The sequence below is a fragment of the Phyllobates terribilis genome, unplaced genomic scaffold, assembly GCF_046119375.1.
Source record: "Phyllobates terribilis strain yellow unplaced genomic scaffold, ASM4611937v1 Scaffold_3__8_contigs__length_932513732, whole genome shotgun sequence".
NCBI classification, from domain to species: domain Eukaryota; kingdom Metazoa; phylum Chordata; class Amphibia; order Anura; family Dendrobatidae; genus Phyllobates; species Phyllobates terribilis.
In genome coordinates this window covers 55,898,051-55,913,199 of record NW_027362763.1, presented here as the reverse complement: position 1 = coordinate 55,913,199, position 15,149 = coordinate 55,898,051, and the positions used below count along the sequence as shown (strand labels likewise).

At 39.5% G+C, this 15,149-nt stretch overlaps 1 protein-coding gene across 1 annotated transcript in view; it reads left to right on the top strand.

Annotated features, from left to right (window-relative positions):
- XKR6 (XK related 6) overlaps nt 1-14,612 on the top strand; it is a 330,938-nt gene extending 316,326 nt beyond the window's left edge. Inside the window, exons 2-3 of the mRNA XM_073673888.1 lie at nt 4,528-4,724; nt 10,919-14,612. Coding sequence (XP_073529989.1) covers nt 4,528-4,724; nt 10,919-11,883 — 1,162 coding nt within the window. The 3' untranslated portion in view covers nt 11,884-14,612. The remainder of the gene's footprint in view (nt 1-4,527; nt 4,725-10,918) is intronic.
- Nucleotides 14,613-15,149: the final 537 nt, after the last annotated feature.

Sequence of the window (15,149 nt, the reverse complement as noted above, 5' to 3'; positions counted from 1 at the left end):
TCAAACAGAAAGAGCCATCATGCACTGGTCAGGAGGAGTCAAACAGAAAGAGCCGACGAGCACTGATCAGGAGGAGTCAACCAGAAAAAGCCACCATGCACTGGTCAGGAGGAGACAATCAGAAAGCGCTGACGTGCACTGATCAGGAGGAATCAATCAGAATGAGCCACCATGCACTGATCAGGAGGAGTCAACCAGAAAGAGACACCATGCACTGGTCAGGAGGAGTCAAACAGAAAGAGACACAATGCACTGATCAGGAGGAGTCAATCAAATAGGGCCACTATGCATTGGTCAGGAGGAGTCAATCAGAAAGAGACACCATGCACCAATCAGGAGTCAATCAGAAAGAGCCACTATGCACCAATCAGGAGTCAATCAGAAAGAGCCACCATGCACCAATCAGGAGGAGTCAATCAAATAGAGCCACCATGCACCAATCAGGAGGAGTCAATCAAATAGAGCCACCATGCAACGGTCAGGAGGAGTCAAACAGAAAGAGCCACCATGCACTGGTGAGGAGGAGTCAAACAGAAAGAGCCGACGAGCACTGATCAGGAGGAGTTAACCAGAAAAAGCCACCATGCACTGGTCAGGAGGAGACAATCAGAAAGAGCCGACATGCACTGATCAGGAGGAATCAATCAGAAAGAGCCACCATGCACCAATCAGGAGTCAATCAGAAAGAGCCACAATGCACAAATCAGGAGGACACAAATAGAAAGAGCCACCATGTACCGATCAGGAGGAGTCAATAAGAAAGAGCCACCATTCACCAATCAGCAGGAGTCAAAAAGAAAGAGCCACCATGCACTGGTAATGAGGAGACAATCAGAAAGAGCCGACGAGCACTGATCAGGAGGAGTCAACCAGAAAAAGCCACCATGCTCTGGTCAGGAGGACACAATCAAAAAGAGCCACCATACACTGATCAGGAAGAGTCAATCAAATAGAGCCACCATGCATCGGTCTGGAGTCAATCAGAAAGAGCCACCATGCACCGATCAGGAGGAGTCAATCAAACAGAGCCGCCATGCACCGATCAGGAGGAGTCAATCAAACAGAGCCGCCATGCACCGATCAGGAGGAGTCAATCAAATAGAGCCACCATGCTTCGGTCAGGAGTCAATCAGAAAGAGCCACCATGCACCGATCAGGAGTCAATCAAACAGAGCCCCCATGCACCGATCAGGAGGAGTCAATCAAATAGAGCCACCATGCATCAGTCCGGAGAAGTCAATGAGAAAGAGCCAAGGTACACCGATCAGGATGAGTCAATCTGCACCTATCAAAAAGAGCTGACCAGTATTTACAAGAAGGTACCAGTCCTGCACCCAACAAAATCACCCAACCCACAGTATTCAGAAGAGCCGACCCCAATCTACCAGAATTATGAGAGTAGTAGACCCCCACCTATCAGAAAAAAAGCCAACTGGCACCTAATGGGCAGAGCTGACCGAAATCCCTCCGAATCCATCTGCTTGCCAATATTATAGTAAATAGTAGTTCTGGTGTTATTAGGTAGTATGGGTAGTTGGGTCATTAGTTAGTAGGGTCACCTATTATATTATATCCCCTATATACAGGATAGGTAACATTTGTTAGATTGTTGGTGTCTTAATTATTCAGACCCCCAGGAATCATTAGCGTCAAGGACCCTAGTTCTCAGTCTATACAATCCGTGAGGTTTTGGTAATCAGACCCCAGCAATGTAGGTGATACATGTTATATTCTGCAATGCCCCTTTAAGCTGACTACTAATTACTAATCACGGAAATCTGCCAAGAAATACTGAATTCTTCTGCAGCACCACCACAGGGAAAAAGAAAAATTGCATGTCGCCAATTAACCTCAATGGGTTTTTCCACAAAATGCATGAAAGCGTCTGTGCCCCCAGCACAAGAGACGCCTTTTGCAGCTACTCTCCACTTAGGGAATAAGTTTTCTGAACAAGACAACCCCTTTAAAAAGAAAAGTCCTCGCAGAATTGATATTGCAGGAATTTAAACAAGACCGAAGAAAATCCTTGCGTCTTGTCCCGTGACTCGGGGTTCAGCTAGACAATACATGCTTCATCGTAGCTTCTGCCAAACGGGAATGATCTCCTCTATCTCACTATGAGTTTCTATTAAGGTGGAGTTCCCCTTTAAAAGAAATACAATCCTTTTTTCCATGTAAAGTTGACTTTATTCTTAGTTAACTGCCAATTAGTTAAATTAACCTTCCGATATTTGGATTTGTCTGAAATATTTTCCTTTTGCTCTCCTGGCAGCAGTCTCCAGATAACTCATTATTTTGCTAAGCGTGTTCATTACACTTGATATATTACAATCTCCTAGCATTACATAGCATCATGTATTCAGGCAAATTGTAATAGATTAATGGAAGCCTAGGCCTGGCCAAGATATTACTTGTACAGTAAATTGTAAGAAGGATTTAATAGTCCGTGATAAGATATAGAATGATAGTTTTACAACTGTGAAATGCGTTGGTGCGTGGTATTTGTTGTCTGCCAGTAAGGGATTCCACAACTCTGTATTGTCACCGTCCATAGTCAATTGTAATAGAGGCAGCTTTTGGTTGGAGGAGTGTGAGGGGTCAACAACATTTTTTGCGCTGATTCATTTCTTATCACATTGCCTGGCCAAAGATGAGTCACAGAAAAAACAGACTTGACAGGGCTGTGAGAGGAGGAGAGCTGATAGAAGGGTTTGTAATGTGACACAGGTAAACTCAGTTGGGCTGCCCCTTATCTGAAAAGTTTGAGTCATCAGTGCTCTATTTTCCCAAACACTTCCTAATCAAACAAGAGGTTAGACCAGGAGATCAGAGCTGTGTCCTACATCTCACACACTGAGAAACCTGCTCTAACCTCTGGTGGGGGCGTGTTCTTTTTCTTATGGGTGTTGCTTCCTGCTTATGATTGGGCGACTAATAAAGGGAGAAGAAGTACACGCCCCCAGTGACAGATATATGATAACGCCCACTTGGACTTACAGAAAAGTTAACTCCTTAGGTGGCAAATACTTTGATTGCTAATATCTCCACAATAGAGAGTCGTAATTAAAAAATAAACGTTTATATTCAGCTCTGTAGATACTAATACATCAAAAGTCCAGTTCAACATGAAAAATTTGGTGACAATTCCTCTTTAAGCCCCATTACCTGCCCTTAGAATATACGTTTGGAACATCATGAACCAGAAACTTTCTGGAAAATCTTGGCTGCACCTGGTGGATTTGCTAAATTTTGCGGAAATCCGGAACTCTACTTATAACAAACATTGATATTTCAGAGGATTTACTTTTACAGAAAAAAATTTGGGCCATATATCAGATTGAGGGGTTGGAGTGTTTCTCTGTAGGGGAACAAGCATGCACTTTCCACAATTTATTCAGCAGGATCATTTTTTTCTTAAATAATTTCTGTACATGTAAAAAAAAAAAAAAAAAAAGACTTTTTCAGATTTTTTTTTTTTTTATTTCGGAAAAACTTTTATTATTTAAATTTGTATTGTGATATTTTTGCTCTTTTTTTATGCGTAAGTATAGTAACGGGATGTTGCAAGTTTAAGAGCATATTAATAATTAATAATCCTTATCATCACATAGTGCATCTGTCAAGATTGGTGTCCTCTTACGTTTGGACCAGTTGGTCGTTGTCTCACAAGGGTTTTGAGTGTCTCTTTTTCTGGATACACACAGTGTGAATGAATTTCTCATCCTGACTATGCATCTGTCATTATTATCTTTGATCGCCACCTGGTGGACAAAGTGCAAAAAATATATATATATATATATATATATATATATATATATATATACATCGATATATCCTTTTTTCTATTGGAAAGCTCACAATTTTGCTGGATGTTTTTAGATTTAAAGGGATTCTCTATCACCTCTCGCTTCCAAATTGGAAGGTGAGATGACGTTACATCATGTCTGCACGGCCCGGCAGGTATATGATGAATTGGACAGGATATCTGCTGGCCATCTATGTATCCTGTTGATGCAACATTAAGATTGCCTCTTACTTCCTTATGCAGAAATAAGAAGTTCTGGAGAATCCCTTTAAAATTCCCAAGACATGCTTGGACCTGTTGTCTAGAGAATGTTGTTACACCTTTTATTAAGAAAATCTAAGTGCTCAAAGTTCTTACTAAGAGTGCAAAGGAAGAAAATAAAATCTTTTATGCCTGACATTTGACAAATTTTTTAATTTTATGTATATAAATATATATATATATACACAATATATACCTATTTATTAGTAAAGTCCCCTGATCAGAAATGATCGTCTGTAATCCAAGGAGGAACCGTATGATTTCTCCACAGTGCCGCCGCAGGACAAATAAAGTATTACACCAATATGAAATCCATAGGATTTAATTTATTGTAATTCATAAATGACCCCGTTTTAGGGAAAATATCTCTAAATTTTGGTTCTGTTTATATTCTACATCAGTTACATAGACATTTATCACGAGGATGTGATCTTAACGATTGTTTTACGTTTTTTTTCTAGATACATTCGAACCATGTACCTGGGCATTCAGAGCCAGAGGCAAAAAGAACATCAACGTCGGTTTTATTGGGCTATGATGTATGAATATGCAGATGTCAACATGTTACGCCTCCTGGAGACCTTCCTCGAGAGCGCCCCCCAACTGGTGCTACAACTCTGCATAATGATACAGAAGAACCGTGCGGACACACTTCCATGTAAGTAGATGTCATTGCAGCAGTTATTTCAAGGAATTAGGGGGTTTGGATATAATTTGCAAAAAAAAAAAAAAAAGCAGCAATTATAAAAATTGTATCAAAGAATATAAATATTACATAACCAATCACTAAACCAAGTCAAGCTTTGGATGCTCCCAACTTTTTAAAAAGTATCTAAACTTTTGCAACTTTTTTTTCAACTTTTTTCAAAATTTGCAATTTTTTTCAACATCCATGTAATGAAAAATTAAGCACATTTTTTCTTAAGTCTTGACTTAAAAAAAAAAACTAATATAAAAAAAACCAGGCTCGTAGTCTGACCAATGATACAAGCTGCAAACAAACATTATGGATTTATACAATTTAACCCTTTACTGAAAAGAGAAACAAGAAAGCAAAAAAAAAAAAATTGGGTAAAATACAAAAATTTAAGTTCTCTTATGTACACAATTTAGCAATTAAGGTCTTGATTACATTGATTATTTTTTAAAGCGATTTTAAAGGGATGATAGTCAATGGAGGTCTGATCATGGGGTGTAGAGCTGTACCTCCCTGTAATTTCACTTGTGCTCCCAGCCTGCTGACTACGGGGAACGGCAGCCATCCCCATATTGCGTTATTAAAAAAAATATATAAATTCTAGAATTGCTATTGTTTGGTCACCGAACCTCCACCCACAAAAATAGAATAAAAAGGGATCTAAAAGTTGTATGTACCCCACAATGGTAATAATAAAAACTAAATTGCCTCGCAAAAAAAAACAATACAACTCCATCAATCTGAAAATAAAAAAGTTACTGGTCTCAGAATATGGCGACACAAACCAAATATTGTTTTTTTTTCAAATTTTTAATTCTTTAAAAGTAGTAAAAAAATGTGAAAAAATTTAAATTTAAACTACACTCCTCAATATTGAAATTACAACACCAAGAAAGAAAAGTCGTGGACTGTTGAAAATCACAAGATGGAGATCTGCAAATGATCAAAAAATAGAAACAACATTTCCAAACCTCTGGATTTATCCAGTCTGTAGTATGAGCCATGTGCAGACATTTATGGTCGTCTGAGGACGGTTCTGCCACTGAATGCACTTGGGCAAATCATCAAGATCCTCTGCTGGCAGCTCCTGTGTAATCACCGACAAATGACGTCCCAGATGTGCACGATGGGAGACCAGTCCGGAGACGCTACAGCCATGGGAGCGGGTTTAGGCCACGCAGGCTGCTCATAGTAGCACAAGCAACATGCAAAAAAGACTGCTGGGACACTTTGGAAAAATGGCCCGTCCACTGGTTCTATGATTAAAAATTCTGTACTGCAAGTGAAAGTGAACATCACATGCCAAGCCTAAGTTATCAAATTGCATCTACACCAGGGGTGGAGATATCGCTGGTGCAGCCAGTGAATCTGCACTGGGGCCCAGAGGTGGAGGGAGGCCACTTCTGGGCCCAGACTATTCCAGCTGGATGTGCGTCCGCTGGCTCCCTGCTCTGCAATGCACACTGCCAGCCAATCAGAGGCGGGCCCGTGACTGGGGGTGCATAGAAGTGACATCATGCGCCATGGCAGGAAGGCTGGAGTCAGCTGCAGAAGAGGACATCGTGTAGCTTGGGAGCAAGGGGGAAGGTGAGTAGCATCTTTTTTTTTTTTTTATGTATTAGAGAACAGAACAGGGCCCATTATCCCCGGGAAGGGAACAAGAATAGGAACATTATACCAGGATGGGGCACATTATACCAGGATGAGGCACATTATACCAGGATGGGGGACATTATACCAGGATGGGGCACATTATACCAGGATGGGGGACATTATACCAGGATGGGGCACATTATACCAGGATGGGGGACATTATACCAGGAAGCAAACCACTATGGGAGACATTATACCAGGAAGGGGACATTATATCTGGAAGGGGACATTATACCAGGAAGGATACCAGGATGGGCCAAGCACATCTGGGACGTCATTGGTGGGGGATTACATAGCCGCTTTCAGCAGAGGATCTTGATGATTTTCCCAAGTGCATTCAGCAGCAGAACCTTCCTCAGACGAACATTAATGACCTCAGTGGTAGCAGCCGAGACCTGAAGTGCCGGGATTTTTGCACGAGGCTCAGACTCCAGACTGGATAAATGCAGAGGTTTTGAAAATGTTGTTTCCATATTTTCATCATTTGCAGATAAGTAATGTCTCCATTTTGTGATTCCTATAGCTCCACCTTTCCTTCTTGGTGTTGTAATTTCAATGTTGAGGAGCGTATATATTTTGGTTATCACCATAATTGCAATGAGCCACAAACTAAAAGTAACATGTCTCACAAAAAAAAAAAAAAACCATGGCCATGGGGCAATTCCTTTTTTTTCCATTTCATCCCACAAATAATTATTTCGGCACATTTTTCAGTGGTAGTCCTCAAGATGGTGAAGACCCAAGGCGCATACCCCATGTACCCGCCTTACGTTATAGCTCTTCATTGATACCTGCAGTTGAGAGTTAGAAGATACTTTTGTATTATTCCTCTTTCATTTTTTTTTTCATTTTAGTTGCATTTGATATTGTGATGCTTTTTCTATCCAGCTTCTTCTGTTCTGTAAGAATGTTGAAAAAGCAGCCCGAGATATTTCTGCGCACGCCGACAGTCAGAATTCAATCATGCAGTCCGCGCTCCCTGTAGACGGACGGGAGAGACATGCGAGTGACAATGTGATAGTCTGGTGAGAAGCAGAGTGGCAGGCAGTAATAGATGAGGTGTGGATATTTCCACACATCTCAGTGGTACTGTGTGCGGTCATAAAAGGTACATCGAAACACAAAGAGGCAGAAAGTACTGTCAATTTACTCAGTAAAAATGACAAAAAAGGTCTACACTGCTCTCCAACAGATTGTATAAGCAAGAGCAATATAAAATACAATGGACAACTCGACATTCCAGCCGGCACTTATGGCGTGGTTAAAGGCAAGTCTGTGATGGTGGCTTATAAGCAGGGTTGGACTGGCCCACCAGAGAACCGGAGAATCATTCGGTGGGCCCTGGCTTCTCCTTCAGGAGAGTTCATAGTGCAAACCTTGCAGCTGCTATGGGGCTCTTGTGTGGAGGAGACAGGTGGGCCCTCAGAATCAAATCTTCTGGTGGGCCCAATGTTCTTCAGTCTGACACTGCTTGTAAGAGACATCAATCTCTTACAAAGAGAATGTCCCTTTTATCACCAGGACTTGTTTTGTTTCCTGTTGGGCAGACAGTGCAAGTGTAATGTTGCAGAAACATGTTTATTCCAGGCACTTTATAGTGCAATTTGTGATTGATGGTAGCGATACGTGTGATCTTGAGGCTGCTAAGAGTAGTTCTTAGGTACCAGTCCTTAACGGTCCTGGGTATGTAGCAGTAAAGCATAGGGTTTCCACTATTGGGCGGAGTGTGTGCATTCAGGGTTAGCATGAAAAAGCAGCATTGAATGTGGCCTAGATTATTTAGCTGCTGGTTTCCCTCCACTCGGGGTTAGTTGCAGAGGGAAAGTCAGCGAGCAGGAGCTATACTACCAAATAGAGCCCATGACTACTAAGTGGAGTATTGGCACACTACTAGTATGATTGAAAACTGATCATTTGCATTAACATCTTACAAACAGACAGAAACTTTAAAGGGGGTTATCCAGGACTAAATTATTTTTTGACTATGAGCCCAAAAACTAACAGGCAGGCAACCATATGCCTGATCTATCCGGCGCCAGCTGACCCTGACTCTTAAAAAATTAATATATTCATGGATCACTACTTTAAGTTGTTCACATTAGCCTGAATTAGTTTTGTGTTTATCACATGTTTATTTTACGGATTTTGTCAAGTGATGTGTATATGTGGTCACACATGGATGTGTGTGTGGGGCTGGCAAGTGTAATTCATAAGGGCCACCCCATAGCTGTCCTGGCATAGTATTTTATTGAAGCAAGACTGATTGGAGTGTGTAAATGTGGCATTGCCATGTGAAAGCAGTTGTGAACTGGACCTGGGTTAATTAGGTGCTGGTTTCCCTCCACTTGGGATCAGTCGCAGAGGGAAAATCAGATAGTAGAAGCTAATGCAAGGTGGCAACTGGACGAAAGATACGTGTCACTGAGGTGATTAGCCTCAGTGATGTGCAGCCCAGAAAAGCAGGCTCCAGCACCGTTAGTGCTGAGAGGGTTTTTTAATGGGTCTGGATTTTTGGTCCGGGTTTTAGGCACAGGCAGAAGAGCTGGGTGGGACTGGGCATTCCTATTTTCCACTTGCGGGGTTTGAATGGCTTATTTAAGGCAGCTGACCTGCCTCAGTGGTGTCTGTGAGTGAGAGGTGAAAGATCTTATACTGATTTGTACGCCATTTAAAGGCTCTTTTCTTTCCTTTTGTGTTGGAGAGTTATGGAAGTTTACCCCAAGCAACTTCATGTCTTTGTCTACCTCTACCGCTGCCTGAGAACATGAACCCCGTACACTAGTCTACCTGATAGAGGTTAAGAGTGGAGGCCTATAACACTTGTAGTATGGTGGTCCTCCCCAGGTTATAGCAAAGGGGAGATTGTTTATGTGAACTGCAAAGTATGAGCCATCCTATTAGCAAGATTGAACAGGGGAATTGGAAAAGAGGTTTGCCTCAGTGTCAGGAAGATGAAGCTTTCAAGAGGGCCAGAAGAGCTAAAGTAACCAGAGCAGGTGAAGTGTGTCACCAGAGCGGGAGGAGAGGTCACCCTTGAAGTCCTGTAAAGTCCTGGGATGACCACACCTTATAGGGCCCAGGCTGAGGAGCCAAAACTAGGGGTGAGGGTTTGCAACTGCAGGAAGCGATGGCCAGAGTGAGAGTGAACTGCTAAGTAAGTGGAGAGTATGCCATGTCAAGGAGATGGGCTGAGTAGTGACAGAGTCCAGTAAGAGTGAAGCAGAAGAGGACGGTTCGGCCTAAAGTCGTTGCTGACACTTTTAAATAACCTTAAATGAAACACTCCCCGACTCATCCCTTACAGGCAAGGTAATGGGTACCTCCACATTTAGAATTGCCTAAATTATTTCTTTGGCATGCGATGATCCCAATATTTCGGTCTATCTTAGGGCTGACTTCTCACTTTACTTTCTTCCAGTCGAAAAACAGATGCCAAAATGACCCTTATAATCCAGTGTAAGATCAGGCCATGTAAGCTAAGGTTCTGATATTTCTAAAGACATTGTAACCTTGAATTAATGTTATTTGCGGAGTTTTACCATTTGTAGTAGGCGAAAATAGAGATACATAATCTCGCTGTGGTTTATATAGATGGCGAGAATACAGGTCAAGGTTTAGACCATGTGTAGAGGAGATGACCTGGTGGTTGGATTCACTTGGCACCACAGTGGTTTTCAAAAATGTTTTTGACTGCATGGTTGTTACATCCACTTCAGTTTACTCCACCATAGGTTCCCTTTTGAGTTAACATCCAAAAAGTTGACAAAAGTTGACCATTTGGTGGGAAATCGAAACAGAAATGCGCCATCATGTTTGATTGTTTTATGGTCTCAAATGTTAACCAACAGTCATGAAGAGTCATCAAGCAAGCCATATTGGTTTTTCTCACATGTTCATTGGAGTTCTTTTTCTTTTAGTAGGAGATAAAAATAATCTTAACCTACACTTTGTCAACAGAGGTGTAAGGTTTTAATCAGAAGCTCACACTGGCAGTAATGCTTGAATGCGACTAGTGACTTTTTATGAGTTACTAAAGCAGAAATCTGGAAAAATGGTGAAGAAGTAAAATGTTGACTGTATTAGAAAGTTATTATAGAATGTTTAGAGGGGTTCTCCAAATTGGACAATCCCAATTTGTTTAAAGATTCTCTTGATAATAGGCTGATTGCAAAGGGTCTTCTTGTTGAAACCTCCTGTGATCATCTGTGATCCACTAAGAAACCAGGCAGTAAGTGATTAATTTTCCTGCAGCGCCAACCATAGGGGAAATTAAGCATTACACAGTGCCCTTTCAATCGGTTGTCTATAAAGTGCAAGACAGGACTGGATGAGCACTCCATGGCGAGAGATGCTCTTTGCAGCCGCTCTCGACTCCTCTCTAACTCAAATTTCAATAATAGGGAGTATGACAACTTTTTAATTGCTTACTGAAAAAGTAAATGTTTATATTACGTAGGTGAATGTCATTAACCATTGTCTATTGTTTGACTACTTTCTGGCAGGTGTTTCCTCTGTGGCTTCCTTGATGTCCCTAGCTTGGGTGCTAGCCTCCTATCACAAGCTCCTACGGGACTCCCGGGATGATAAGAAGAGCATGAGCTACAGAGGGGCACTTATTCATCTCTTCTGGCGACTTTTCACCATATCATCTCGAGTTATATCTTTTGCCCTCTTCGCTTCAATCTTCCAGCTCTACTTTGGGATCTTTGTAGTAGTTCACTGGTGTGTCATGGCCTTCTGGATCATTCATGGTGGGACAGACTTCTGTATGTCCAAATGGGAGGAGGTCCTCTTCAACATGGTGGTAGGAATTGTGTACATTTTTTGCTGGTTTAACGTCAAGGAAGGCCGGACTCGATATAGAATGTTTGCTTATTACACTGTTATTCTGACAGAGAATGCTGCCTTGACGTTCCTATGGTATCTCTACAGAGACCCCGACACAACTGACTCCTATGCCGTGCCAGCACTGTGTTGTGTTTTTCTTAGTTTCGCAGCCGGGATCGCATTCATGCTTCTCTACTATGGTGTGCTGCATCCCATGGGGCCACGAGCTAAGATATTTGCCAGCTCCTGTTGCGCCGAGCTGCTCTGGGGCATTCCTTTGCCCCCTGATGTTGAGCCCATGGCACCCCAAACCCCTGGGCACCGAGGGGGCCAGGCAACGCCCACCAGAGCGGTGGCGGAGCAACAGGACGATCTAGCAGCTGACACATGCTTGCCCGTTTTCCAGGTGAGACCAATGGTGCCATCTACTCCATCTGGGCGCCCTTATTACCCAGAGGGGCCCCTCATAAAGATCGACATGCCAAGAAAACGATACCCAGCTTGGGATGCTCATTTCGTTGACAGACGATTGAGAAGGACTATCAACATTCTTCAATACGTCACCCCCACAGCTGTAGGTATAAGATATAGAGACGGTCCTCTCTTGTACGAGCTTCTCCAGTACGAGTCTTCTCTCTAGTGCTCCGAACCCAGAGGAACCCTATTTTTGTTTACGAGAAACACAGTTCAATGAGAAAAAAAAACAAAAAAAAAAACTCAACTCAAAGAGAGAGCTTGTCCCAAGCTTCATTTATGGTCGCTATATGTATACAAAGATATTCTCTATGTTTTGTAAGTAAAAACAAAAAAAAATACGAAGACTAACCTTTGGTGTTTTACACACGAGAAACAGTATTGAAACATCCACGCTACTATCCAGGGTGGAGAAATGAAGTCTCCGCTCTGTATTTTATACATTGTACACCAAGTGTAGAGAATTCATGGGACTGGTGCTGATAGAACAAACTAACCTTCAACTGCCTTATGCCCTTTGGTGCTGAGTTTCATTAACTACTGTCACCTCTCTAATGCAAAACCGGTGGTTATTCAAGTCAAGAAAGCGATGAAGCCTTTTTTTTGTTTTGTTTTTTATTTTTATTTTTATTTTATTTTTTTTCCTTCGTACGACAACTACTTTTACGAGGCCAAGATCGGAGACGGAACGCAGAACGAGGAAAGGGGAGTGGGGGGGGAGAGAATCGTCCAGGACTGGCGCTCTTTTGGTTAACCCTTTCACTGCTGGGCCTCTTCCAACAACAGCTAAAGGGTTAACGGCGGCGGAAGAACGGGATCAAGGCGCTATGTGATGGTCAGCTGTATTCTGCTTGCACTGAATTCACATAGTAATACCATTTTTACTTCCAAAAAAGAAAAAAACATAAAAGGAAAAAAAAAAAAAGAAGAAAACTAACAACGGTCGACCTTTTGATCACAAACACCAAAAAAACAAAAAAAACAAAAACTGTTACAAGGAAAGAAAGAAAAATCAGTAATAATTAAACTCAGCATGGTAGCAAAAAGAATGAAGACAATTTAAAGGCACAATACTTGGTTGGTGACTGTACAATTCAATTTCTTCTAATTTCCCGTTGGTTTTTTTTACATTTTTTTTTTAATGTTAAGGTCGTTGTTACAAATACTCACTAAAGTCCTATCTGTGTCTCATGTTCAATCTGAGCCTTAAGGTGATCTTTAGTGCTATTCTATATATCTAAGGTTATATTCCTCTAACAGAGATACAATTACTGGTGCTTGTTCCTTCTTTCAGTTGTGATTGGCTAAAACCGTTCACATGGTGCATTCTAGAACTGCGGTGAACTCACGGAAATGAATCAGACAGCTGCTAGAATTTTTTTTTTTAATTTCACCCGCAGTTCTATAAGATAATATCTCTTTCCGTAAAAGCTTGACGAACAGTACTGTGTTTTTAGTTTATCGAACCGATAACTGAAAAAAATAGTTAATTTATTTTTTTATTTTACTCTTGTTCATTATGTTTTTTGTTGTTTCTTTTTTCTCGGATAAGTGCACAAAATATTTATTTCTGGTGTATTACGAAAAAAAACAAACAAAAAGGAATTATGGTATTTGTTTTTTTTTTGTTCCACAAACTCACACCTCAATAGACTGTATTACGCGTCCTAGAGTATTGCTCCTTTAAACGGCCATCTTGTTTCAAAGGCATCGTTTCCCACATTCGCTCTACTTGGCAAATAAAATAAAAAAAAAAAAAGTTATAAAAGATATATAAATATATATATATACATATATAGAGAGAGTATATTTAACTAAGTACTGTTAGTCTTTTCTGTGTGTGCAGTCGAAAGGAGTTTGTTTTCCAAAAACGAAAAAGTTCCATCGCTCAATCCGATGTTGATCCGATCAAGGGAGATGTTCAACATTGTGTGTTGCAGTGAATTTATTATTTTTTTTATCGTATTTTTTTATTAATTTTTTTAATGTTTTTTCTTACCTTCAACAAGGTGTTGCAAGATGAGATTAAAAAAAATAAATAAAACAAGTGAATAACTAAAGTTTTTTTTCCAAAATATACATTTTTGGATATTTTTCTTTGTGTTCTATAAGGGATTATGGGAATTTATTAACTATTTTTTTTTTTAGCAAGGGCTGCTTGACAAGAAAAAAAAAAAATAAAGTAGCCTGTGTACCAAAAAAAAAGAAAAATTAGAAAAGGCGAATGGTTTTGTTTTATGCCAAACTGTTCCTTAAACTTTCCATCAAATTCCCATGATCCCGAGAAGCGATTTGGGTTTTAACTTCTACTATTTAAAGTTTTTGCTTATGGAGTTTACTTTTATGTGTGTATGTGTATGTCTGTTGTTGTCTTTGTGTGCATGCTATATTTTTTTTATTTTTTTTTATTATTTTTTTTACAAATCCACCAGAGACTGTTTTTGAATAATCTAGTGCAATACAGTTAGAATAAAAAAAATATATAAAGGCGAAAATATTAATTAAAGGGGTTTGCAGGACATGGAAATTAATAGCCAATCAATAAATGTGGGTCTATCTCAGCTCATTAGAGGAGCCAAGACCGCTTCACTATTTACCCAAATAGCTCCATGCTGTCTACTAGTGGCTATACCTGGTATTACAACTTAGTCCCATTCCAAGTGGATAAGTCTGAGGTTATTTCAGGCATAGCTGCTACTAAAAGTATAGAGTGAAGAAGATGGTGGAACAATGCGGCTGATTGGCGGAGTTTGAAAAAATATTTGATAACCTATCTTAAGGAAAGTCAGTCCATTTTCTATAGCTCTGATAAACCACTTTACTAAAAAACTGTAAAGGGTTTGTTCACATGTGATGTTTCTTCTCTAGTTTTTAATTTTTCTATATATTTTTTTGAAGGGATAGCAAAATATTTTCCTGTGATTAAAAATATATAATAATAATAATAAGAATAATTATTCTTATTATTTTATATTATATTTATTATATTATTTGTTATTTTGTTATAGTGTATGTGTTATTAATAATAAAATAATAATTATAACTATTATTATTATATTTATTATATACATATGTTCTAAATATTATTTATTATATTATTTGTATATATATGTTATATATATTATTTATTATATTATATTTATGATATTATTTATTATAATTTATGTAATAATAATAACACCTATTATTAATAAATTCTAATAAATAACATATATAACATACACATATATACAGTATATAAATATAATGTAAAAGATATCTAAAAATAATAATAATCATAACATTAATCATAATTATTATTGTTATATTGTTATTATATTATTATTGTTATGATTATTAGTATTATTATGATTATTATTATTATAAAGGGAAAATCACATGTAAACAATTTCTTATTATTAAAAAAAAAGACAAATCAACTCATAATTATTT